The sequence below is a fragment of the Electrophorus electricus genome, chromosome 25 (assembly GCF_013358815.1).
Source record: "Electrophorus electricus isolate fEleEle1 chromosome 25, fEleEle1.pri, whole genome shotgun sequence".
NCBI classification, from domain to species: domain Eukaryota; kingdom Metazoa; phylum Chordata; class Actinopteri; order Gymnotiformes; family Gymnotidae; genus Electrophorus; species Electrophorus electricus.
Window position 1 is genome coordinate 8,268,357 of NC_049559.1, and position 26,014 is coordinate 8,294,370.

At 44.5% G+C, this 26,014-nt stretch overlaps 3 protein-coding genes across 7 annotated transcripts; 2 read left to right on the forward strand and 1 right to left on the reverse strand.

The window, feature by feature from the left end:
• The first annotated feature begins 786 nt into the window (after nt 1-786).
• hspd1 (heat shock 60 protein 1) lies at nt 787-6,467 on the forward strand. The gene is made up of 11 exons (XM_027026283.2): nt 787-924; nt 2,490-2,665; nt 2,839-3,174; nt 3,289-3,384; nt 3,463-3,556; nt 4,107-4,275; nt 4,376-4,475; nt 4,589-4,834; nt 4,924-5,098; nt 5,244-5,422; nt 5,575-6,467. Exons 2-11 carry the CDS (start codon nt 2,492-2,494, stop codon nt 5,728-5,730), a joined length of 1,725 nt encoding a protein of 574 aa, XP_026882084.1. The 5' UTR covers nt 787-924; nt 2,490-2,491; the 3' UTR covers nt 5,731-6,467.
• Nucleotides 6,468-8,824: 2,357 nt separating this feature from the next.
• On the reverse strand, nt 8,825-13,360 carry coq10b (coenzyme Q10B). Its single transcript, XM_027026291.2, has 5 exons — nt 13,226-13,360; nt 10,597-10,749; nt 9,548-9,740; nt 9,355-9,456; nt 8,825-9,110 (listed from the first exon to the last, which is right to left on the reverse strand). The coding sequence occupies exons 1-5, from the start codon at nt 13,324-13,326 to the stop codon at nt 8,943-8,945; spliced, it is 717 nt and encodes a 238-aa protein (XP_026882092.2). The 5' UTR covers nt 13,327-13,360; the 3' UTR covers nt 8,825-8,942.
• A 1,114-nt stretch (nt 13,361-14,474) lies between these two features.
• sf3b1 (splicing factor 3b, subunit 1) lies at nt 14,475-25,097 on the forward strand. Of its 5 annotated transcripts, XM_027026268.2 has the most exons (25): nt 14,475-14,559; nt 15,487-15,659; nt 15,752-15,853; nt 15,993-16,107; nt 18,175-18,254; nt 18,411-18,596; nt 19,067-19,307; nt 19,519-19,728; nt 19,845-19,966; nt 20,082-20,279; nt 20,385-20,486; nt 20,592-20,771; nt 20,860-20,946; nt 21,065-21,335; nt 21,524-21,669; nt 21,762-21,908; nt 22,000-22,125; nt 22,234-22,455; nt 22,558-22,740; nt 22,999-23,110; nt 23,247-23,367; nt 23,584-23,715; nt 23,830-24,102; nt 24,196-24,412; nt 24,499-25,097. In XM_027026268.2, the coding sequence occupies exons 1-25, from the start codon at nt 14,532-14,534 to the stop codon at nt 24,655-24,657; spliced, it is 3,933 nt and encodes a 1,310-aa protein (XP_026882069.2). In that variant the 5' UTR covers nt 14,475-14,531; the 3' UTR covers nt 24,658-25,097. The 5 variants fall into 5 exon arrangements, with proteins under 5 accessions (XP_026882069.2, XP_026882074.1, XP_026882072.1 ...); XM_027026269.2 differs by lacking the exons at nt 14,475-14,559; nt 15,487-15,659; nt 15,752-15,853; nt 15,993-16,107 and adding an exon at nt 17,347-17,876; XM_027026273.2 differs by lacking the exons at nt 18,411-18,596; nt 19,067-19,307; nt 19,519-19,728; ... (15 more) ...; nt 24,196-24,412; nt 24,499-25,097 and adding an exon at nt 17,822-17,876.
• The last annotated feature ends 917 nt before the right edge of the window (nt 25,098-26,014 follow it).

The window sequence follows — 26,014 nt, forward strand, 5'->3', positions numbered from 1 at the left end:
TCCAAAAGCAGGCTTTAAGCCTGGAATACTGCTAGATAACTCATTAATTAACAGACTATTCACCAGAGTCCAAAAGCAGGCTTTAAACCTGGAATACTGCTAGATAACTCATTAGTTAACAGACTATTCACCAGTGTCCAAAAGCAGGCTTTAAACCTGGAATACTGCTAGATAACTCATTAGTTAACAGACTATTCACCAGTGTCCAAAAGCAGGCTTTAAACCTGGAATACTGCTAGATAACTGATTAATTAACAGACTATTCACCAGCATCCAAAAGCAGGCTTTAAGCCTGGAATACTGCTAGATAACTCATTAATTAATTAATTAATAGACTATTCACCAGCGTCCAAAAGCAGGCTTTAAGCCTGAATACTGCTAGATAACTTATTAACAGACTATTCACCAGCGTCCAAAAGCAGGCTTTAAACCTGGAATACTGCTAGATAATTCCTTTGTTAGTGTATTAATATAAACTGCTAGCAGCACTGTAACACGCACGTTGTGATTACGCAATATCAACCCCTGACCTCCCTTTTTTTTCTCCAATCGCTTTCGCGAAAATTCTGGAAGTCTGTGCCCCGGAACGAGCATAACCCTCATTCTGATTAATAATATGCCATAAATACACCACTGTCTGTCAATTCAAGACATAAAAAAACATAAACCGACATGACAGATAATGAAATGCACCATTTCGCGTTAATGCACCGCACACGACGCTTTAATTACTAAAGAACAGAGAGCGGCTCAGAGTGCGGGGCGGCCGGCGTGTTACCCGGATGAACGAGCCCATGTGCGCTGCAGTGGGGTTACTTCAGTCGCAGCAGCGTCGCGCTCCTGGCGTTATATCCTCACGCTCGGCGTTATAGCCCTCAGACTTCTCCAACGGCTTGTTGCTCGCTCGTCCTGTTCACCTTCAAAGTAAGTCGGTTGCGACAATTTCAAAACCGTACGCCCCGCGTCTGCTGGACACGGAACTTTTGCGAGTGAAAGGTGATGTTGCTGCCTGGTAGGAGAAGTGTTAGCTAAAGTAGAGGCGAGGCACACGACTGAGGCCAGTATGACTGGTAGGAGTAGTGTTCGCTAACCTAATGTTAGCTAAATTATACGTCTAACGAGGCCAGCTAGATAACCGCGCTCTTTTTGTGTCGGATGCATGCTCGTTAACTAGATACCGCTACCGACCCATCGCCTTATTGCTTTCATTTGTTAGCTAACCAGCGCTATTGTAAATGACCAGGCTGTTTTCTAACGTCTGAAAACCTGATATTAAAGATCACTAGCAAGAGAGAAGTAGGTAACTAGCTAACCACGGAGTACTTGTCTGTCTGTTGTGTGATTTGCGTTGTTAATGCCCGTTGTGTTTAAACAGTGTTTCTATAATCTAAGCATGAGCGGGCTAGCGAGAGCCATGTCTGAAATAAGAACAGTCAGTGGCGGCTTGGCTAGCAGAAACGATGAATAAATGTCCCGTTTGGCAGTGTTGCAACAGCTACGATTGGTTATTTGACACCATGTTTCTAAAACGGCTTGTGTTTTGTTCCGTTTTGCTCCGTTTCGCGCTTAACGGGGCTCCAGAGGTCGGTTAGCCATTCGGGTTGCCATGATGACGCGTGGAGCGTTTGACCTTGTGTCGCGTGACCTGAGCACGCGTGGGGAGGGACGAGAGCCACGAATGAACCAAACTGTTAAAAACCAGTTAAACAATTTAATCCCTCACGGTGAACCAAACTGTTAAAAACCAGTTAAACAATTTAATCCCTCACGGTGAACCAAACTGTTAAAAACCAGTTAAACAATTTAATCCCTCACGGTGAACCAAACTGTTAAAAACCAGTTAAACAATTTAATCCCTCACGGTGAACCAAACTGTTAAAAACCAGTTAAACAATTTAATCCCTCACGGTGAACCAAACTGTTAAAAACCAGTTAAACAATTTAATCCCTCCCGGTGAACCAAACTGTTAAAAACCAGTTAAACAATTTAATCCCTCACGGTGTTTTTGTTTGTTTTATTATTATTATTATTATTTTTAAAAAAAAATTTTAAACCTCTCCTGAATACAAATTGGCATTCTAGTCAGGCTGCTTTATAGATTCGTTTTCACGTTTTTAGAGTGTTGGCTCGATATAATTTAACATTAATAATAATAATAATAAAAGAATTTAGTTATTAACACCAAAATATGTACCTTTTAAATTCAATAGCATGTGTCCCGTTAGGGGGGAAAGGTTTGCACTATATCTAGTAGGTTCTACAGAAATGCAATTAATGTCCGCTAGGGGCGCAGGCTAACGTTGTCCCCTGATCTCACGTGACTGAGTACAGTGGGGTGATGAAAGCCATGTAGACTGTAAGGAAATGCTCCTGTTGAAAGTCAAAATCGACTGAGATATAATTGTTTAATTTTACAATGCACATACTAATAATGGATCAGACGCTTCACTTTTTTTCTTTTCTTTTTTCTTTTTTGCTTGCTCTCCAGAGATGCTACGTTTGCCTAGTGTGATGAGACAGATGAGGCCGGTGTGCAGGGCCCTGGCCCCGCACCTCACCAGAGCCTACGCCAAGGACGTTAAGTTTGGGGCAGATGCCCGTGCCCTTATGCTCCAAGGTGTGGACCTACTGGCGGATGCAGTGGCTGTTACAATGGGTCCAAAGGTTAGTTGGTTACCCTGTAGCAGGCAGCCACAAGTTGGCAGTTGATCCATTTTATTTTTACTGTCCTAAGGTTTATATAAAGGCATGTCTTCTTAGAATACCTTTTTAAGAATTTGTCTGTGTTGGTGCAGAGGCATACTTTTTAAGATGTAAGGTCTGTCCTTATCTCCCAGGGCCGTACCGTCATCATTGAGCAAAGCTGGGGCAGCCCCAAAGTCACCAAAGATGGCGTCACGGTGGCCAAGAGCATCGACCTGAAGGACAAGTACAAGAACATCGGCGCCAAGTTGGTACAGGATGTGGCCAACAACACAAATGAGGAGGCCGGAGACGGCACCACCACGGCAACTGTGCTGGCACGCGCCATCGCCAAGGAGGGCTTCGACACCATCAGCAAAGGCGCCAACCCCGTGGAGATCCGCCGTGGGGTCATGCTCGCCGTGGACACAGTCATCACTGAGCTCAAGAAGCTGTCCAAGCCTGTTACTACACCCGAGGAGATCGCTCAGGTAAAAAATATAGAGTTGAGTATTTGTGTGTTTTTGTTTAAGTGTTAACTGTAGCATGCCTAATGGAAGGGCTTTGTTAATCTGTTTGTTGTTTGGCTTTAAACATTGGTGTAGGTGGCCACGATTTCTGCCAACGGGGACACAGAGATTGGTACGATCATTTCCGATGCCATGAAGAAAGTGGGACGCAAAGGAGTCATTACTGTGAAAGTACGCGCCTTTATGCTTGCTTAATACTACTAGTGTGTTGAAGATGCTTCCATGATACTAATACTCATCCTCATACAGGATGGCAAAACTCTGCATGATGAACTGGAGATCATCGAAGGCTTGAAGTTTGACCGTGGCTACATCTCGCCCTATTTCATCAACACGGCCAAAGGTCAGCATGCGCCTCTCCTCTAAATAGTAGTAAGAACAATGCTAGTCTTAACAAGTTCTGTTTGTAGAGCACCTTTCTCAGATTATGATCGCTTTTCAGAAACAATGAAGCATGTGCATACAGAGACAAAATATGTGAGGCAGGGTACAGGAAGGTCCATGTAATGTGACAGAACAAAAATGCATAATACAGCTGCGGTAAACCGAGCCCTTGGAACGAAAAATCCATACTTGTCTGTTTACTGTTTTTTCTGCGTTCTTCAAAATATGAAGCCTTATTGCAAATTCTTATTTTTAAATTTAATATGAATAGAGCAAGGCAAGTCTAAAGTATAATTAATTAGCAATTTAATCTAGTTTTAATGTAACTGTTGTACAAAATCAGCAACTGAAATAATCAATTACACAAAAGTGGGGGGTGGAATAGCTGATGCATGTTTTTCCATTTCAAGGGCTCAACTGTTGTATGTACACTGTGATTTGAATTGACTAAGTTTGGCATCCACACTTCCCCGGTCACCCAACACCCACCTACTGCTGTGCCTCTGTAGGTCAAAAGTGTGAGTTCCAGGATGCCTACTTGCTACTAAGCGAGAAGAAGATCTCCAGTGTCCAGAGCATTGTGCCAGCCCTGGAGATTGCCAATCAGCACCGCAAGCCCCTGGTGATCGTGGCTGAGGATGTGGATGGAGAGGCCCTCAGCACTCTGGTCCTCAACAGGTTTGTCCCTATGTTTCTTCGGGCCAGATGGTTTTCAATGATTAAATGATCATTTCAATGATTAAAGGTCAGTGCTGTAAGTCATGTTTTACTCCCACAGGCTAAAGGTTGGACTTCAGGTTGTAGCTGTGAAAGCCCCAGGCTTTGGAGACAACAGGAAAAACCAGCTGCAAGATATGGCCATCGCCACCGGGGGCACTGTAGGTGTTCTAGGCTAAACGTGCATCTGCTTGATGCATGATTCTACTTAAGCTGTCTGTGTCGTTCTGTGTGACTGAAGAGCACCACGTCAGCCGACTCCAATTTCATTCAGGTCTTCGGAGATGAGGCCATGGGCCTTGCCGTCGAGGACATCCAGGCGCATGACTTCGGCCGCGTAGGTGAGGTGGTCGTCACCAAGGACGACACGATGCTCCTGAAGGGCCGCGGCGACCCGGCCACCATCGAGAAGCGTGTGGCTGAGATCGGCGAACAGCTGGAGCACACCACCAGTGACTATGAGAAGGAGAAGCTAAACGAGCGCCTGGCCAAGCTCTCGGACGGCGTGGCCGTCCTGAAGGCACGTAGCTTGCGGTTACACAGGGCTGCTCGTTCTGCCGTGCCGCGGCGGGGTCGGCTGTAACCTCCGCACGTCTCCTCCGATTTCAGGTGGGCGGGACGAGCGACGTGGAGGTGAATGAGAAGAAGGACCGCGTGACGGACGCACTGAACGCTACACGGGCTGCCGTGGAGGAGGGCATTGTTCCGGGAGGTGGCTGCGCTCTGCTGCGCTGCATACCAGCCCTGGACACCATCAAGCCTGCAAACGCTGACCAGAAAATTGGTGAGGACACGTGCCGCCATCCTTAGGATTAACTGATGATCTCCTCCCCAAAGGCCTTTTGAAGTTGATTGTGCTGGTGTATGAATGGACAGGAGTGACTTTGGCTCCTTAAGGTTGAATGCATTTTTATTTTTACCCCCCTCAGGTATCGACATCATCCGCAGAGCACTACGCATCCCTGCCATGACCATCGCTAAGAACGCCGGCGTGGAGGGCTCTCTGGTGGTGGAGAAGATACTGCAGGGCAGCGCTGACGTTGGCTACGACGCCCTCAATGGGGAGTATGTCAGCATGGTGGAGCGGGGCATCATCGACCCCACCAAGGTACGTCACGGCCGTGATACTAGAAGCTTCAGGTCGAAGCCTAGACAGTTTCTTTTGCTTGGTTGCAAGACCGTTTATTCCATGATGGGGGGGGGGGGGTTTACCGCTGTGAACTGAAGGAAGTGTAAAATGCTCACTGGCTCCCCCTGCAGGTGGTCAGGACGGCGCTGCTGGACGCTGCCGGTGTTGCATCCCTGTTGTCGACCGCAGAAGCCGTGGTCACGGAGCTGCCCAAGGAAGAGAAGGACGTGCCTGGCGGCATGGGTGGCATGGGCGGTATGGGTGGTATGGGTGGCATGGGATTCTAAACGCCCCTACCAGTCATGCCCTATAGACTCTGATGTAGGGTGCTGGGGAGAGGGGTCGTGAAATGACCCCTACCCTAGCAGCCTCCTGACCTGCTGACTCTGACTCTGCCCGTTGGTAACACGCAGCGATAAAACGGATGAAGCCCCTCCCCACCAGCCCTTCTAGAAACCAAGTCCAGTCCTGCCCCTCCAGACAGGCTGAAGACCGAAGCCTTGCCACCCTGAAGACAAAGCTGTACGTGACCAGGTTCCGCTTGTCTGATTAGATGCGCTCTCGATGGGCTCAGTTTAGCCAGTAATCACTTTGGAAATCTGAACGCACTGACACTATTTTCAATGAATAATGTTGATGCAGAAGTGATTGTCAGTCAGTTTTGCTGAAAAAGACTCAGAAGCAACATACTAGGGTTAAAGCCTGCCTTAGAAAGGAGAAGCAGGGAGCTGAGGATCAGATGTTGGCTAATTCCCTTTTTTTATTGTTTTTTTTTGTCCATTCTGTAGGTTTCTTTTTATACATTTGTCTTGTTTAAAATCTCTACTGTTCAGTCCTCAGTTGAGGGAATTAAAGCATCACCCTGAAGAATGAATGTGCTGTAGTTTCTTTGCTTCAGATGTCTGGATGTTGAGTAGTAAAAATGTCAAACAAGAACAGCTGAGTGAATAAAGCCAGTGAATGCTTTGCCCAGGTTCCTAGTCACTTGTTATGATGCAAATTGGAATTAAATGTTCAATTGAAATTGGAGTGTGGTAGTTTATTAGAAATGATTGATTGTATTTAGTCTGGAGTGTGGATGAACTTGGAGCACAGCAGTTTCAGAGAAGCAGGCTGTGAGCATGCTGCAGTACCCCATTAGTGAAACTATTCTTCTAACTGCAGTTCAGCAATGGGAAAAATGAGGTCCTTTTTATTAACTGGTTACCCTCCAGGTATAACATCGCAATTATCCATCAGGTGTTTTGTATAATAGTCATAATTACTGTGATTTTTTTGTTAAATAATAAAAATGACCTGTTCAGATGGGCAGCTGTGTGAGTCTCATGCATTGTTGATTAGTTTCAGTCTGGTTTTTACTAATATCTTGGTAAACTAAATAAGGGCTTTGTTAGAATATACATGAACAAATTGGTCCACTGTTTGCGTTCACAGCTGCTTCTCTTGAAAGTGTGGGATAAATTGTTGAATGGTTAGAGTGGGTGTGTGAACAACACAAACAGCCTCATAACCAACAGGGAGAAGAACTCAGTGTTGGCTGTCTCCAAACATAATCCCATCCTGGAAATGCGTCACAGTGCAAGTATTGATATTTCCACTCTGAATAAAATAAATTCCGTTTAATACCCTGAGAGGCTTGAGCCTGAGTAGTGTGAAGCAGGCCAAGGCAGCCCAAACCACAGTTCTAACAGCCAGATTTTGGTTCTGTTCTGCATCCTTGTCTATAGCTTGTGTTACAGGCAGTACCAAGTTTCTAAACTAAATTATATAGTTTAGTGGTAGCATTGCAATTCAGGTTTTTGTGCTGTTGCTGTAAGTACAATTTAAGATCCAATAATGCATTTTGCAATATTTATTGCTTTAATTACTCATGTTTTAGATTTTAGGCCTGTCTTTACCAAGCTCCAAACTTAACCACACTGGAGCTTTTGGGAGAAAGTGCTTCTTTGCATCATGACAGTCTACATTGTTCATCCTGCATCACTACTGAGCCCACTTTAGGTTTCACTGGCCCTCAGTGAATTCAGTGAAAACTGTTATTCAGAGATGGGCAGCACAAGAACCTTGTGCTGTTTTACCTTGTGCTGTTTTGGGTTAATTATCAGCAAAGCTATACACACACACTTATGAAACATGGATTTTGCCATTTTGAACTTCTGGACACTTACAAAACAATAGAGTTGTGTTATTCTTTGTTACCTTGTTATTCATGTTTAAATTTGTCAAAGTCTTCAATAAAAAGAATAAAAAAAGTGTGTGTAAATGTGTTTTATATATATAAAAACACACATTATATAGAATTGTTGGCAGCACTGTGAACAAACCACACCAGACGGCAAGGCTGATTTTAAATAGAAAATTTTTATAAACCATGCAGGCAGGATACATACACAACACACTCATTAAACACCTTAATTAACACTAAAATAATCCCCTCTACAAGAAATGACAACCAAAAAAATATTGTACACTGTATTCTATTGTGGTCTTACATAATTTATGTACATGTGGTTTTCCCATAACCAAAATAAATATTTTGTATGTTGTCAATGCATACATGTTAAGATAACGATAAATAAAATGCATCTTGCTATGTAAAACGGCAGTCAGGGAACTGGGTATGAACTGGAATCTTTCAGGTCTAGGGTTGCAGATACCCCACAGCTACAGCAGTCGCTCGGGAGCCGTGAAGGAGATCGCCCTTCTGCCCTCCCAGCGTTTGGGCCCTTCCAGCAGTGGATATCCTGACATGCACTGTACTATTGGCTTTGAAAATCAATCTTTACAAATATATTGCACACTATTACACGAAAAATACCAATTAGTCCCTTGATACGGACAACGGACAACTCTGGTTTTCAGTCTCTGCGTCTCACGGCACTTGTGAGGCAGAAGGCTCTAACTTCCTGCTGGTCAGTCTTGCATGCAGCTTTGACTGAATGTGTGCAATTGGCTGCAGTATCAGTCAATTTATAAATACACTGTACTATGCACCGAAATGAAGTCTCATTTTTCCCCCTTTTATACAATACCTAAAAGCTTTTCAATAAATACAGGTGGTGTCTACAGATGATGGACATCATCCTCACTGCATCCAGTCCTGCTCTGCTCAAATAGTGATCATTTTTTAAAAAAAAGTCATAATTCAAAAGTCAACTTAGATTCTTCAGAACAATGGCTCATTCCAACTGAAATCCGGATATTAGCTCAAGTGTACTCCAAAAGTATGTTACTCACAGGAGTGAGGCAGAGAGGAGGGCTTGCCAAACATCATCAAACCCCAAAATTAGATCCAGCCACAAATAATTAAAAGAGAAAAAAAAAAAAAAAAAAAAAAAAAAAAAAAAATAAAAAAAAAAATTTAAATTTTTCAACGCACTCTAGTTGCAGAGGCACATGAAGTTGTCTCTATAAGGCTCACCCCCCCACACGCAATAAAACCCTTCCTGGAACCCCAGAATGCCCTCCCGTCTTGACGACCCCACAGTGCAGAGAAAGGCTACGTGTGGTGGACCTCGTGGAACATGAGCTCTCGCGGGATCTCTGTCTCGGGGCCATACAGTTTGCAGGCGCGCCGCTCAAACGCAGACACCATCTGTTTAACAACTTCATCGAAAAACACGGTGGCCAGTTGAGAATGCAGGAGGGAACGGAACTCGAACGAAATCTGTATCGCAGACGGAAAGACAAAAAAGGGGGACAAATGTCAGTTTTCAATCTGCGATAAATGCAGTAGTATAATTAGCTATAAATGCCCCAAACAACTTGCATCAACAGCACCTGCATACCCCCAATACAAACGCACAATGCTTGTCACATTTCACTCCTTTAAGGAGTGGTTTTCTAGTTGGAGAAACGCTTCACCCAGGCCCAACACATGCTAAGCACAAAAATATACAAGTGCTACTAACAGCAAAGTCCAGAGTACATGTACGAGGATATCCAGGAAGGCCCGGACTAAAACGCCACACTGTCTCGAGGTGGTTGAAGAGTTTACCATCCGAGCATGAAGCCTGGTGGGAGGAAAAAATAAGTGTTCAGCATGGTCCGAGTAGCTTGTTCTCAAAAAGGTATAGATCACATAATGCATCAAAAAGGGCCTACCTTGACCAAATGTGGGCGCACAGTTGTAACAAGGGATGTATAGTTTTCCACCACAGGAGGAAAACCCACAGCAAGCTTTGCCTTACAGAAACCAGTGCGTCGGAATACCACGTCTGACTTTTTGCACCAGGGCACAAACAAAAGATAGTCCTCTACCCTGGCCACCACTTCATACATTTCCTGCATGGAATACCTGGGGTAGAAATAAAGAGACAGAGGAGTGACATGGAGAGAAGGGCATGAGAGAGACAGCATTTATGGACACACATGGAGCAAACGTTACAAAAAGTGGAGGTTTCAGAACACAAAAACAAACAGTCAGAAAATGTCAAACATGTGGCAAAAGACTAATTAGCCCTCACAAAGTTTGTTTCAGGCTGTTACGAAACTGTGTGTGACAGTAAATGAACAAATTATATAGGTATCAAACTAGAATGGTGTTTTTATTCCTACCCATGCAAGCACTACAGGCTTAGAATCAATTAACTAGATAACCTTTAAAAGGTGTTCTCGTGTCTTCATGGCATTTTTTATGCGTGCATGCGCGCGCACACACACACACACAGAATGTGTGCATTTTAAAATGGCCAAGATCAACAAGCTGCGTCATGAGAAGTTTATAAAAAATAACTAAATACTGCCTAAAGGAGTTTGCAGATCTCTTAAAATTCCATTTTATATCATGCTGTGTCCTCCCCAATTTCTGCATTAGCCAGAAGTTCTTAGAGTTCAGAGTCCAAGCTTGCAGCAGTTTGTATGTATAGTGTCAAGTGAATGTGGAATGTGACTTACAACACTAGTCTGACTATATAAATATTCAGTCCAGTTTGCACTTCATGTTTCCATTATCAACACTTTTCACATGAGGATGTGAGCAATCTCTTCTAAACTGAATTAATCCCTAATCTTAGCACAGATAACTGCTGTGCTAAGGTTAGCTACCTTACCAATGTGTGCTGTGATGGGACATCAGGGCATAAGCTAATTGGAGACTGGAATAAAAATAGCTAATGTCTCATGCAACAGCCACGGCAGGTTTTGCATCTTACCCGATGACACGTCTCTCAGAGTATTCTTTCCTCTTGTTGAAAGAGTCAACGAGGTTGAAAAAGTTTCTGGATTGAGAGACTGCAGCACGAGCAGGTAATGCTGTTACCAGCAGTGGCACCCTGGTCATCAGAATCCCACATGAGGACAAGTACCTGTACACAATAAATGGTCAGTAATCAGAAACCCACATCACAATAGGAAAATTAAAAATAAAAAAAAAAGATGGAACTGTACAAAATGCTAGACATTACATATGGAAACAAACAAATTAGACATAGGGAATCTCAGAAGATTTTAACATTCTAAAACTACCAAAATGGAGTTAAACATGAGCACCTCATAACATTTGCAGTTTGAGCCATCTCCATCCAGTCAATACTTTAGACACACACATTTTCTTTAGGGGTGCATTAATAACACTATCAATAGATACCATAGTGCATGAAGTCTCAAACCGTTTGTCCTTCCACAATAAACCCATTCCTGTGAATCACACATACATCCAATGCTGCAGCATAGGACCAGACAGCAGTAGATGGTAACTGGTCATTGACCCTACCAAGTTTGCCTCTACATACAACCCAGGCTAATTGATTTATACAAATAGTGTATCAAAGAAGAAAAACACTGCCATACGATTGTCCAGGAAACTCCTTTCAGATGAATGAACAGATACTGGATAAACTTCAGCACAATTAAAGAAAAAAAAAAAAAAAAAAAAAGACAGAGACATGATAAATTTAGCCTACCGTCTGGAATGTGACCATATGACAGGTCAAAGGTAACAGCACATAATCTCAATTTATCAGTTAATAGCTGATATCTAATAACACTTACTACTGGTGAATTTTATGGTAGAGAATAAATTACTGGAAATAAACTGTTGTGACATTAAACAAATAAATGAAGGTAAAAAAGTGGCTGAAAATTGACACCATTTCTGGGCACAGAAAATATTTCAAGTATGCCATTTTTCATCACCAGAGATGTGTGGTCTGACAGAAGTCACTTCTGTCAAACAGCTCAATACCTCTTCACTGTCATTCTCCAAGTATTTTTGCTGAAGCTTCATACCTGCCTTCTTGACCCACATGCAGCAGGAAGGTTCATAGACTACTTTTATGTTCTTACAGTGCACATTACATGATCTGTACAAATACTGAACAATGAAGATAGAGGAGCAGTTCCAGACAGCACATGGTACAAAAGGCTGCACTAGAGAAATGTGCTACAGAGCTTTCACAGTGACCTAGGTCACATCATGCCTAGGACTTGCATTTGACGCTGAACTCAGAATTAGGTTAACCGCCACAACAAGCTTCATGTCAAGAATGAACACCTCATGTGTCACAGAACACAAAATCCAGTTGCTGAAAGGACTCAGCAACAACAACGGAATACTACAGCTGTAAAGTACCCATGTAAAATTGCTCTGGCTTGAAAGAGAGACTCATGTCATGACTTCCCTCATATCATACAAAGACAATAGTAATGGGTGTTGGACCTCTGTAATAAAAATTTCAAAAAGAATTTGCTCCATGTCAAGCTCTGGGTATCGATGACAGTGTATAGGTAGCAGGATGACCGTCAGCCAAATATGACGAAAGGGCCACTACTATGGATTTGGATTAGGAGCCAAGTGTAGGAGCTTCCCATGCCATAATTTTCCATTGGTACAAATGTGTCCCAATACACTCACTTCCCTCACGTACCGGTCCCAATACACTCGCTTCCCTCACGCACCGGTCCCAATACACTCGCTTCTCTCATATCACTGCAGCTTGCGTCGCTGATCTAACTTTCACCGAGAGCTTTTAAATACCTTGACAAGATATGCAAACAGCTTGCAGGCCATCTGTAAGAGTGAAGAACAGCTATAAGACCTATTCAAGACACAGGTCTTAGGCTAGATAAAAGACTGCTTTACATTTTAGAGATTTGGGCAATGTCCATACGATAACAAATCACTTTGTTAAACGCATATGTACAAAAGTAACAAAGGGTGTAGCCTAGATCTGTATCACCTTAATTAGCTATCCCTAGTATTGTTAGCCCGAGGGGAAAACACGCGTGCCTTGCAAAACAGCTATGCAGGTTACGCTGCTTAAACGGTTGACAGAAACTTGCAAGGGGCAAAAAAAAATACCAAAGTGGATTTGGACAATCCATGTATACTTAGTCTTGCCAGTTAAACTTTCGCTATGTCACGTAACGGTAACTTGACTTAGGTAACATTTTGCAGCCGGCCAGGATACATCGCGTGACTAGCTAGCGCTAACTACTCAAGATTACATCTTACACCGCAACTGAAGCTAAATCACCTAGCATAGGTTAGATAACAGCTGGTCATCATTACAAGAGAGGTTATCTAGAATTAACCCGTTTCATTAGCTAGCTAAAGTCCCAATTCAGCTTGTACAGTAAAGAGCAAGGTAGCTGGTTGACCACGTTAATGTTCGACATTCTGTTAAATGTTATATGCCATCAGAAACTGTTTTAGTTAGCGTTGCTAGGTTTACCAGTTAACGCTAGCTACCTTAAGGCTATCGGACACAACTTCTTAGCGACTTTCACTCGCTACGCGAACCGTGAAAACGGGTGAATTCATGTATAATAATCACTCGTTACCTCACGCCATTCTTTCTCGAGGTTTCGCGAGTGGCTGTGGACGGCAACTGTTTAATACACTCGGCCACGGCTCTCCGCAAACACCGGGCACCTCTCGCCATTTTTCCGCTCTGTCTAAACTTCACCTTCCCCCCAGCTAACTACGTCTCCGACGCCAAGGCCCGCCCTTTACCGGGGCGCACCCTACCATCCGGACAACCCCATTGGGCCAAGGCCGTTGTGTGGGCCGTGTCAATTGGCTGAGTTGCATGTCTGTCATACTCCTCTCTCTTGACGTAGGGGTTTATTCCGCGGAATGGGTGCGTGCGCAGAAATGTCACGAGATGCGGGATTGAGTTGCCCGGACTAGGCGAGCCGAGGTGCATGTCTACTAAAGGTTACGGCTAAATTTGTTAAGGACGCAATGCAAAAGCTCTTGTGCTCGAAAAATATGTATAAAAAGACATCTTAAATGTAATACGTCACTCAAGACGTATACGAAAATTGTGTACGAATATCGCATTCTCTGGCATTCATTCAAGTTTGGTTTATTTGTCACATAAACAGTATACACAGTATAACTCGCAGTGAAATGGTTTGGGAGTGCTCTGTCCAAACTGAGGAGAAAAAACGGGTGTATAGGGAGAAAATATATATATATATATATATATATATATATATATATATATATATATATATATATATATATATATATATATATATATATATATACAACCATTCATTCAAACATAGATAGTTGTCTCTGAATCGAGTTGGGTTTTTTGGTATTATTTCTTGGTATTTTTTTGGTATTTTTTGGTATTATTATTATTATTGTTGTTGTTGTTGTATTGTGTATTTTACATAACACTTTTGCTATTGTCCAAAAAGTCTATTCTATATTTTGTTTTAGAACAACACTTCAGATTGTGTCCATTTACAAAGTACATTTCCCTAGACACCCAGTGACTACAGAAAAAACAACTACATTCGCAGGACCTCAGATAGACCCCCGTCTTCAACAACAGATGTGTAAATGCCACCGCTACTGGAAAATAACATATAAAGCATATAAAACATATAAAGCTTTATATAGGTAGCGGTGTGAATCCACATCCTTTCTTTTTTATATATAAAGGTCGACTGGTACGATCGTTTGAAACCGAAATTCCATTCATCCTTATTCCTTTAGCATTTATTTTCATTTTCCAGTCATCATTATTACGTTTGCCGTGCGTCCACGCCCAACGTTTTAGCGCGCATGCGCCGCTGTGGGACGCAGAAGAGACCCGAGGCCTTCCGGCAGCCGTTCAGTATCGACACAAAGATGGCGAAGATCGCCAAGACGCACGAAGGTGAGTGGCTTTCAGGAATCCTCACCATACTTTTATCTTCGTTTGTGTTCTGTAGGTGTTTTTAAGTAGTCAGGTTTATGTGGTTCACGTTATTGTTTTGCCGAGCGCAGCATCCTTGCGGTGGACAGTGATGTGAACGCTGAGGAGAATATGGCGCCTGAGCCTTTACACGGCTGGGCCGACAACGCACTGCGTGTTAGCCGACCTGTGTAGCTTCTCGATTAAGGCCCCACGCCTGGTGTTTAGTGTCGCATGAATTACGGTTGATCTTAAAAAATCTATTGGTGCTGAATAGTTGTTAATAAGCAAGGATTAATCTGAGGATCTACAAATAACGTAACGCTGGCTAGCATGGCGAGCTAGCCGATAGCTAACGAGCTAACGGCCTCCTCAAAATGGCGACAGCTGGATGTTTCTACCTACCTACCTACATGTCCTATGCACGGAAATAACGGCCTTAGCTGGCGCACTTCGTTGCACCAAAACAATAGCTAACTTAGCTAGCCGACGCTAGGATTCTCTGTCCAGATTGGAGTCTTCTCTATCTTCCTACCAAGCGTTTGGACTTTGAATAAGTAGTCCTAGGTTGCTAACGGTATCGTGTGTGTGTGTGTGTGTGTGTGTGGCGGATTCCGTGTTGGTTCACGCATTTTACACTTAATAGTAATACAAACTCAGTTATCTAGCCGGTTGTGTAGTTATTACTGCCTTCCAGGTTTAATGCAGGCGAGCAGCAAAGACGTGTTTCTATGAACGTATGCGCCGTTTTAGTCGACCGTGTTGTTTAGGAGCTCAGGTGTTACCCGTGGCACTGATGTAGCTAGCGGATTAGCTATGCAGGAAGATTTGCGGATTTGCTCGGACTCGGAAAGCGCAACTAAATGTCTCGGATCTCATTGTAACTTTGTGGACTGTCGCTTTTTTCAGACATCGAGGCGCAGATCCTGGAAATCCAGGGAATGAAGGCAGCCCTGCTGGAGGAGGGAGAGCAGGGTGTCGGCCTGGATTCCACAGGGTACTACGACCAGGAGATTTACGGAGGCAGCGATAGCCGTTTTGCCGGCTATGTCACCTCAATTGCCGCTAATGAACAGGAGGATGTAAGTCTGTTGGTGCTCTCATGTTTGATTTAATTTAAGCTATACAGATGTAGTGAAGTGTTGCCAGGTTTAAATCCATGTGCTCTCTGTAGGATGATGAAGAGGACTCTTCCACAAGTTTGCTTGGGCAGAAGAAGCCAGGGTACCATGCTCCAGTGGCCATTCTCAATTCCATTCCCCAATCAGACGAACAGGTAATTTATGTGGTTTTTTTTACATTTGTTCCGCTTTCTTTAGTACATAAGATGTGATTTGGCTCAGCTTCGTTTTCAGTCTGCATTTAATGTGTATGCAAGTGGCGACTCCGCTGATGGTAAATTCATTCTTCTGTAGTATGATCCTTTTGCTGAACACCGACCACAGAAGATTTCAGACCGTGAAGACGAGTACAAGAAACGCAGGCAAAAGATGATCATCTCCCCTGAGCGGCACGACCCATTTGCAGATGGTAAATGTCACACCATCGATCTCCGTCATAATCCCATCCCTGTTCATGCTGATTAGTACAAACTTATATTTCCCAATACTGGTCCAGGTCAGCCTTGTTGGTGATTAACCCTTTGAGCGCTACCCAACAACTTGTTCCCCAGACTTGCTCCCCAGCCTTTCCTTGTATTGCTACCTTACTCCTCTGAACACCTGTTACAATGTTGGACATAATTGGACAGATTTAAATGAGATTTTAAATTTAATAATAGATTCAGTGTTTGCTGTATTTGAGATGTGTCTATGGGAACTGTTAGTTGGGTGGTGGTGGTATTTCAAAAGTTAGTATACCCAATGAGACGTGGGTTGCAGGTAGGTGTGAGTTTGTTTCGAAGGGTTAATGGATCAGTATGTGTTCTGGTGTTTCTGGGATAAAACAGCTATACCAGGCAGATCGAACACTAGAGCTTTATGAATTAAAATAACCACTGGCTGCAAAAGATTTTCTGTATTCTCATTTTAGCTTAGAGGGTGATCCTAACCAAGACCCTGATCTGTACAAAGGACAAACTCAAACACTGTACTTTGGGAGTGCTGCTGCTTTTACCTTTGGGAAGCAGTGCTGTGGCAGTAGTGTTTTTCATTACTGGCTCTCTTTGCAGTTCATTTGCCAGGTTTGAGCAAAAAAAACTTTCTATTAGCCAGTCACATGACAATGTTGCTCAGGTGCTCTACCACGGATTCCAGTTCACTAGTATTGCTGCAAAGTTCACATAATGTGGCCATTTAAAAAGCTGATAGGAAATTAGAGGATGAGGTATGTTGCTTTTGCTAGCATGAGTATAAAGCAGTCTTTTAAACTCTGCACTTAAGATTGGTGGGTTTGGGAGTCTAAAACAGGTAAACTCATTCACTAGTACATGACTTCACATACAGAGGACAGCTTTTTTTACACACATCTGCATCACACGCAAGTATTTGTGTAGGGGTAGAAGCAAGTATTGATAAGGATCAGTTACCTTGCATGTAGTTAATCCCAGACAGGGGCTTCATCTATATAAAGTGTTGTGTAAATATATTTCTATTTTATCTTAAAATAGAAATATATGTTAAAGAATCTGTGTACAAAGATTCCACAGGCCCATACTAACTGTCCTTAATTTCTCTCCTACAGCAGTACTGCTTTGCCAGTCCTGTCTGCACTCTCTTAAGGGTGCAGCACCTCATCCCTGTGTAGGTTATGGTGAACAAAAAAAATGAAGCGAGTTGATCAGATTTAGGACTATATTTCTGGGGGAAACACCACAGTCTCTGCAACCCTGCATTCTAATATAGTAGCCATATGACCTCATCCTCCCCTGCCTTTATTTTTTCATTTGTTTTATCCTGTACATCTTTTAGGCTTTTGGTTTGATATAAAACCCCCTCCCCCTTTTTTAATTTTTTAAAGAAATTCAAGATCCTAGTATCCAAAGCTACTTAAAAAAAACGAACTTCAGTGCTTCATATCAAATTTTAACTATTATTCTCACAAGGGTATATATATATTTTTTTGCCTGCGATACACCAATTTGTATTGTTTTGTAATTCTAATTAGATTGTAGTCCCATGTGAGGTTTGCGTATAATGAGGGGTTTTTTTTTTTGAGTGACATGAGCATCACAGGTGGTATGCTGTTGTGTGTGAGTTCAAACCCTTTTCCAAAGTGTTACTAATGGTAAAGAGAAATTTTCTAGGCTTCTTTTCTGCCGGTTGAAGTCTGACTGCAGAAGGACCCTTGGCACTGAAAGTGTACGTATTCTGGAGAGCACAGCCCAGGACCCTGCAACAAATGATGGCTATATCCTCTCCTTTTCTGTTAAAAGATCCAGCAACCTCTATCTACCTACCTGTTCTTAATCACTGAATGTTAGGAGTGTTTAGTGCTAGGTTGTTATGCGAGAGGACATTAAATAAAAACTTTGTGATAAGGTCAGATCTGTGGCGTAGAGTGAGGGCCAGTTGACTAGTGCTTAGTGTGTGTGGACGTGCCGCCTGTCATGCTTTCCTGGCTAAGTGGCTCGCATTTTGTTGGTGCTCTTTCGCGCAGGGGGCAAAACGCCGGATCCCAAGATGCAGGTCAGGACCTACATGGACGTGATGAAGGAGCAGCAGCTCTCCAAAGAGGAGGTACCCAGTGCACGCTTTCCCCTCTTCTCGCTCACTGGTCGGGCCCCCTCTATTGCGTGTTAATCAACACCTACATGCATGGAGTTGCTCGGGCAACTCATAATTCTGTTCTTGCAGCATGTGCTTTTTTTTCTGAACTCGCCTTTCTTTGCACAGAGAGAAATCAGGCTGCAAATGGTAGAAAAGGCAAAGTCAGGGGACCTGAAAGCGGTGAATGGCTCCGCCGCGTCTCAAGCTGCCGCTCCCAAGCGCAAGCGCCGCTGGGACCAGACTGCTGACCAAACACCAAACGCCACACCCAAAAAAGTGTCCAGCTGGGATCAGGCAGATTCTGCCATAGACGTAGGTTTACAAGCGCACACACACTTGTTTATACCCATTTTAGTCTATCCCAAATGATGCTGAGACTGGGAATGCAAGTCGTTTGCTGTTCTTAAAAAAAAAAACTTTCATAGATTGCATCAAGGTACTGACGTTGTTAAGCTGAATGTCATCCACATCTGTTCAGCTTTGAATTGTAATGCCAAAGCAGTCAGCCGTTTGAATGCTATTGCAGAGGTGTACATGGAGTAGGAGTACAGTTATTTTTATGCATCGTTTTATACCACATCACTCCTCAGTATCTTGGAGCCTTCAATGTTGGGTCGGAGACAGGATTTCCCATAAGCACTGTAGTTCAAAGGGCTGATCTGGTTTTGTAAAACGGTTTCTAAGAAGTGATCAAGCATAGGCTGGTTGTTTACCACATCCTCTTTTCCCCTGGTATGATGTTGCAAACTATGGAATGCTTTATATCCTGCTCTACACCTCAGACACCAGGACACACCCCTTCTAACAGTCGCTGGGACGAGACACCTGGTCGTCCTAAGGGTAGTGAGACGCCAGGAGCAACCCCCAGCACCCGCATGTGGGAGCCCACCCCCAGTCACACCCCTGCAGGGGCTGCCACCCCCGGCCGAGGGGACACTCCTGGCCATGCCACGCCTGGCCATGGCGGCGCCACTTCCAGTGTGCGCAAGAATCGCTGGGATGAGACACCAAAGACAGAGAGGGGTATGTGCCGTTTGCCTTTATTGTTTTGTTTGATGCTCCATGATGCTGAATCAAAAAAAAAAAAAATGCAGACATTTGATATCAGAACTGGTGAAGCCACTTTGAAAAGTGGTAAAACATTGTTGCGTTAAAAATATGATCTGTTGACATGATTGTGCCAATTCCAGTTGGTAAATGTTCTATACTGAATAATCTTTTGACCCATTTTCAGAGACCCCTGGTCACGGCAGTGGTTGGGCTGAAACCCCTCGCACAGACAGGGGGGATGAGTCTGTGGGTGAGACTCCGACACCCGCCAGTAAGCGAAAGTCCCGGTGGGACGAGACTCCTGCCAGTCAGGTGGGCTCCTCTACTCCTCTGCTTACCCCTGGAAAGACCCCTATCGGCACCCCTGCTATGAACATGGCCACTCCTACTCCAGGTATGGCTCCGCAATAGCATAACATGGTGTTTTAATAATGGCTCTTATTTTTTGGGGGAGGGTTTCTTGGTTGGTTGTGTGCAATGGTAATGGACTCTACATGTATGTTCTTCCAGGTCATCTGATGAGTATGACCCCTGAGCAACTGCAGGCTTGGCGCTGGGAAAGGGAGATTGATGAAAGGAACCGTCCTTTGACTGATGAGGAGCTGGACGCCATGTTCCCTGAAGGCTACAAGGTATATTGGACACCAGTTAGACTCAGTAGAGATTGCGTCGTCTTGCTGACGATGCTTAGTGCTGCTGGACGACATGAGATTATTAACTGCTCTCATTGGTTGCTTTTCCTACCAGGTGCTGCCCCCACCAGCAGGCTACGTGCCCATCCGCACGCCTGCCCGCAAGTTGACCGCCACGCCAACTCCCATCGGCGGCATGACTGGCTTCCATATGCAGACTGAGGACCGGTCCATGAAACAGATGAATGACCAGCCGTCGGGCAATCTGCCCTTCCTCAAACCAGACGACATCCAGTACTTTGACAAACTTCTTGTGAGTGTGTCCCCGTCCTTCGGTCCTGTGCGTTCCCCGTGTGATGTGTTCCCATCAGAGAGCTGTGCACTTCAGGTGTTTTTATAAGGTTTTGTCCCTTTTTAGGTGGAGGTGGACGAGTCCACCCTGAGCCCCGAGGAGCAGAAGGAGCGCAAGATCATGAAGCTGCTTCTGAAGATCAAGAATGGCACCCCTCCCATGAGGAAGGTACGGTACCCTGGTTTCTGTGTGGCTCTTGTCCTCTGGCTACTTGCTCTAATCAAGGGAACCGTTTTAATGACCATGGGCACGGTCTCTCTCGTGTACTCTCAGGCAGCCCTAAGGCAGATTACAGACAAAGCCCGGGAGTTTGGCGCCGGCCCCCTCTTCAACCAGATCCTGCCCCTGCTCATGTCTCCTACTCTGGAAGACCAAGAACGCCACTTGTTGGTGAAGGTCATCGATCGCATCCTGTACAAGCTGGATGACTTGGTTCGACCCTATGTCCACAAGGTGACTTTTACATGCTATACTGACAAGTACTTACACCATTGTATTTAAGTTTTTTCCAGTCTTTGTTGAACTGCGCTTCTTCTTGCAGATCCTTGTGGTGATTGAGCCCTTACTTATAGATGAGGATTACTATGCTAGAGTGGAGGGCAGAGAGATCATCTCCAACTTGGCAAAGGTAGGTGGTAACCCTGCTTGGCATGTTGCGCTGCATGTGCCACATACAATGCACAGTTATTGTTTTGTTTTATCGTTGTTGGTGTCGGATGTTTACGAAAACCTATTTGCTTCCACAGGCTGCGGGTCTGGCCACCATGATCTCCACAATGAGGCCGGACATTGACAACATGGACGAGTATGTGAGAAACACGACTGCTCGCGCCTTTGCCGTGGTGGCGTCTGCCTTGGGCATCCCATCACTCCTGCCTTTCCTCAAGGCCGTGTGCAAAAGCAAGAAGTCCTGGCAGGCTCGCCACACGGGCATCAAGATCGTGCAGCAGATCGCCATCCTCATGGGCTGTGCCATCCTACCCCATCTCCGCAGCTTGGTGGAGATTATTGAACACGGTCAGCACTGAATATTGCTGCTAATGCAAAACTACATTAAATTATGCTGATCTTTAGATGTGCATAGAAGTTGATGTCATATATATGGGTACACTCAATTATTTGAGTTTCTTACAACAGAACTGTTAATTGTGAAATGTGTGGTTGGCTGTAGCCCTTCCCATAACATCTCGCTCGTCTCTTCCCAGGTCTTGTGGACGAGCAGCAGAAGGTGCGAACCATCAGCGCTTTGGCTATTGCTGCTCTTGCCGAGGCCGCCACACCCTACGGTATCGAGTCCTTTGACTCTGTGCTTAAGCCCCTTTGGAAGGGCATCAGGCAACACAGAGGCAAGGTGAGCATCATGTTTGGGAGGGGACAGCATCTCTGGGAGTCGGGGAGAGCTGCAGCTTCATAACCGTATGTTTTGGTTTTGTCCTTGTTCAGGGTCTGGCTGCTTTCTTGAAAGCCATTGGATACTTGATTCCTCTCATGGATGCCGAGTACGCCAACTACTACACAAGGGAGGTGATGCTCATCCTCATCAGAGAGTTCCAGTCTCCAGACGAGGAGATGAAGAAGATCGTGTTGAAGGTATCCAAATAACGCTTCGGCAGAATTAAAGGCCTCTTTCGTCACACGTCCCAGACGAACCAAAGCCTGTGTGTGTGCCTTTGTGTTTCAGGTGGTGAAACAGTGCTGTGGCACAGATGGTGTGGAGGCCAACTACATCAAAACCGAGATCCTGCCCCCTTTCTTTAAGCACTTCTGGCAACACCGTATGGCCTTAGATAGGCGTAATTACAGACAGGTATACTGAGCTGCTCTTTCTGAGGGGGAAATTTACTTCCAAATGTTTAACAGTTGGTTGTTTTGTAATGGTGTGCCTACTCACTGGATTGTTTTGCCTTTCATCTAGTTAGTGGACACTACAGTAGAGCTGGCCAACAAAGTCGGGGCAGCGGAGATCATTTCGCGTATCGTGGACGACTTGAAGGACGAAGCCGAACAGTACCGAAAGATGGTGATGGAGACCATCGAGAAGATCATGGGCAACCTGGGCGCAGCCGACATCGACCACAAGCTGGAGGAGCAGCTTATCGACGGCATCTTGTACGCCTTCCAAGAGCAGACCACGGAGGTGGGTTACCGGGCTTAGAAAATGGCTTGATTTGTAACGTTTTTATCTGGTGGGAACTGGTGTTCACATTTTTAAACGAGCAACGTTGCTTCCGTCCACCAGGACTCTGTGATGCTGAATGGCTTCGGCACAGTGGTGAACGCTCTGGGCAAGCGGGTCAAGCCCTACCTGCCCCAGATCTGCGGTACCGTCCTGTGGCGTCTCAACAATAAATCTGCCAAAGTCCGTCAGCAGGCTGCTGACCTCATCTCCCGCACAGCTGTGGTCATGAAGACCTGTCAGGAGGTAAGGGACAAATCAACTCTTACACCAAACATTATTTTGGGTTGAATGTTCCCTGGATACCATCAACCAGTCCTGCTCTCCATGTTTGACATTCTGCCCAGAGATTTTTTTTTTTTTTCCCCTTGCCACTGTGGCTTCCAGCTTGCTCATCAGGGATCTGGGCCCCTACATTTGTAAAGCTGTTTTGTGACTTGTGTTGTAAAAAACACCCATAAATTTTTTTATTTGACGTGTAACTCTGACCTCTTTTCGTTGCAGGAAAAACTAATGGGCCATTTGGGTGTAGTACTGTACGAATACCTGGGAGAAGAGTACCCTGAAGTGCTTGGAAGCATCCTTGGAGCCCTAAAAGCTATTGTTAACGTGATTGGTGCGTAATCTAGTATGTGGATGCCTTTTAAGATGTATTACAATCGCATCTTGGGGGTTAACTAACGAAGAGTCACTGCCGAAGCAATGAGTTATGTTGGCATTTGATTTAATTTTGATTTTATCCTTCCGTTCAGGTATGCACAAGATGACGCCACCCATCAAAGATTTGCTTCCTCGATTGACACCAATCCTGAAGAACAGGCATGAGAAGGTGCAAGAGAACTGCATTGATTTAGTGGGCAGAATTGCTGACAGGTCAGTGTGTTGACCCACTCTGTGTCAGTTTTGATTCATGACAGTTTTACTTTTCAGTTTTGGCTGACACATAATCCATAACACAATTTCCTTCTATAGTGAGTCATTTTAGATTGAAACGGGATGTTTGGCTGGGACATGATGGCCAAATAATATTCGATTTGACTCATTGGCTTTTCTTGGATTGTGAAACATGATTTTGCTTTTGTTTTGTAGGGGTGCAGAGTATGTCTCTGCCAGGGAGTGGATGCGAATCTGTTTTGAGCTCCTGGAGTTGCTAAAAGCTCATAAGAAGGCAATCCGGCGAGCCACCGTCAACACGTTTGGTTATATTGCCAAGGCCATCGGGTGAGAGCACAACCGCTCCTTTTGCTTCAGAGTTGTTACTTCGCATCTTTTTTGTTGGTTGTAGGGAGGGTGGGGGGGAGAAGGTCCAACTAATTTCTCTGTGCTTGGTCCTAGGCCTCATGATGTACTTGCAACACTGCTCAACAACTTGAAGGTGCAGGAGCGGCAGAACCGCGTGTGCACGACGGTAGCTATAGCCATTGTGGCGGAGACGTGCTCGCCCTTCACTGTGCTTCCGGCGCTGATGAACGAGTACCGCGTGCCAGAGCTCAACGTTCAAAATGGTGTCCTCAAGTCCCTCTCCTTCCTGTTTGAATATATTGGTGAAATGGGCAAGGACTACATCTATGCCGTCACCCCGTTATTAGAAGACGCTCTGATGGACAGGTAAGTCGACCAGTTAGGCAACCGGTGTTCTAAAAAAAGGGTATTGTACTTCCGGATTGGTCCACGTTGACGTGCCCTGTCGTCTTCCTCCAGAGACCTCGTGCACAGGCAGACCGCCAGCGCCGTAGTGCAGCACATGTCCTTAGGTGTGTATGGGTTTGGCTGCGAGGATTCCCTGAACCACTTGCTTAACTACGTTTGGCCCAACGTCTTCGAGACGTCGCCACACGTCATCCAAGCTGTAATGGGAGCCCTCGAGGGGCTCCGCGTGGCTATTGGACCATGCCGCATGTTGCAGTACTGCCTGCAGGTAAGGCTGCGTTAAACGGGACTTCATTCGCCTCGAGTCCGCTTGCTGGAGGTGTTCTTTTACATATGTTTCCTCTCCGTTTTCAGGGTTTGTTTCATCCAGCGCGTAAAGTGCGTGATGTCTACTGGAAGATTTATAACTCCATCTATATTGGCTCCCAGGATGCCCTGATTGCACACTATCCCCTTGTCTACAATGATGAGAAGAACCCTTACGTTCGTTATGAGCTGGATTACTTCCTGTGAATACATGTACACCTTTTCATGTGCACTCTATAACCCTGTCATTGTGTCCTAGCAGCCATGTTTATAGGGCTTGGTTTGTTTTATTTTTTTTAGTTCTGTTGGTTTGCAGCTGCCCTACATGCTGTGATCAGAAAATAATTTTTAATTAAATAAAAAGGAAAAAAAAGCAGAAAGTGTTATGTACTTGGATATTTGTTTTTAAAAATGCCTCAATAATGGCAGTGAAATGTAGTGGCAGATTTGCTAAGTACTGTTAAGTCTGTAGCAGCAAAGTCTCAACATGCCTTCTGAAGTGATTTTTTTTTATTTTATTTTTTTTTCCTCTTTTCTTCTGATCTGTCAGCTATGTCTTTGCTCATCAGCCACTTGTCTGTTATTGGGATGTTGCTTAGTTTGGCTCAATAAACACTTGTGTATTAAAAGTCAAAAGTGGTGGCTCACTACTGTGATCGAGTCTGGTGACTTTAACCTGTACCTCTTGAAAATCAAACTTTTGACCTCGGTATTGACTTTTAATAGCTTATTTTGTAGCTCGTTCCCATTTTGATGGCCATGGGTTGCAAAAAAAGGCTGTTGAACAGTAGCCGAAGAGCTGTGTTGTATAAGTATTGGCCAACAACTAGAACCCGCCTTGCCATGGTCTACGCACAGTGCCAGTCAGAATGGGGAGCTGGCCCCACTGAGTGTAGCGGAGCGAAAAGCACTCTAAGATGTTCATATCTCAGCGTTCAGCCCAGGCACGGGAAGGGAAGCAGATGAGAAGTGGCATGGGTTGGAAAGGGTTGAGTGTGGTCATCTGGAACTAGCAAATCACTCTACTGGCAGTGCTGGCCTTTAAAAGGCGATGGTTGCAAGCTGCCAATGCAAAGAGCTCAGCCCTTGTATATACAAAATATCCATTATTGTGCATCCAAGAGAGTGCATCCTAGCCACACTGAAAGGCAAAGCAATAGAGAATGGTTAGCTGGGGCCCACCATAACACTGCTTGTGGGCGGGGAGTTGGGTTACGGCACCTGGAATAATAAAAATATCTGGTTAGAGCTGATACTAATGGCCCTTTTAAAATTTGCTCAACTGCAGTAGGCAGACATGGAGCTCTATGGTGTATTTTGTTGGGAAAAAGAGAAATCTTGTCATCCATCACAAGTTCAGGTTAATGATTTTGATCTTAAATGAAAATGTCTCTTCAGAGAAGGGCTATTAAGGGGTATAAACTGCCTAAATGTACATACCCCATTGCTTTGATTTGCTACCAAGAGTCAGGTCCATTAGTTGATTTGGCAATATTCATTTTTCCTTGTAGAACTGTTTAACTCCCAGTTTCCAGCCTGATGGTATATTTCAGGTTTTCTGCAA

Excerpts from the sequence above, each read along its gene's own strand:
- hspd1 (XM_027026283.2), top strand. The coding sequence starts at position 2,492 with ATGCTACGTTTGCCTAGTGTGATGAGACAGATGAGGCCGGTGTGCAGG. Across the intron at positions 5,099-5,243 it reads AAACGCTGACCAGAAAATTG|GTATCGACATCATCCGCAGA; the intron begins GTGAGGACACGT and ends TACCCCCCTCAG. Across the intron at positions 5,423-5,574 it reads GCATCATCGACCCCACCAAG|GTGGTCAGGACGGCGCTGCT; the intron begins GTACGTCACGGC and ends CTCCCCCTGCAG.
- coq10b (XM_027026291.2), bottom strand. The coding sequence starts at position 13,326 with ATGGCGAGAGGTGCCCGGTGTTTGCGGAGAGCCGTGGCCGAGTGTATT. Across the intron at positions 9,457-9,547 it reads TGCGCCCACATTTGGTCAAG|GCTTCATGCTCGGATGGTAA; the intron begins GTAGGCCCTTTT and ends TCCTCCCACCAG. Across the intron at positions 9,111-9,354 it reads CATGTACTCTGGACTTTGCT|ATTTCGTTCGAGTTCCGTTC; the intron begins GTTAGTAGCACT and ends TCTGCGATACAG.
- sf3b1 (XM_027026268.2), top strand. The coding sequence starts at position 14,532 with ATGGCGAAGATCGCCAAGACGCACGAAG. Across the intron at positions 23,368-23,583 it reads GTGGGCAGAATTGCTGACAG|GGGTGCAGAGTATGTCTCTG; the intron begins GTCAGTGTGTTG and ends TTTGTTTTGTAG. Across the intron at positions 24,103-24,195 it reads GAAGACGCTCTGATGGACAG|AGACCTCGTGCACAGGCAGA; the intron begins GTAAGTCGACCA and ends GTCTTCCTCCAG.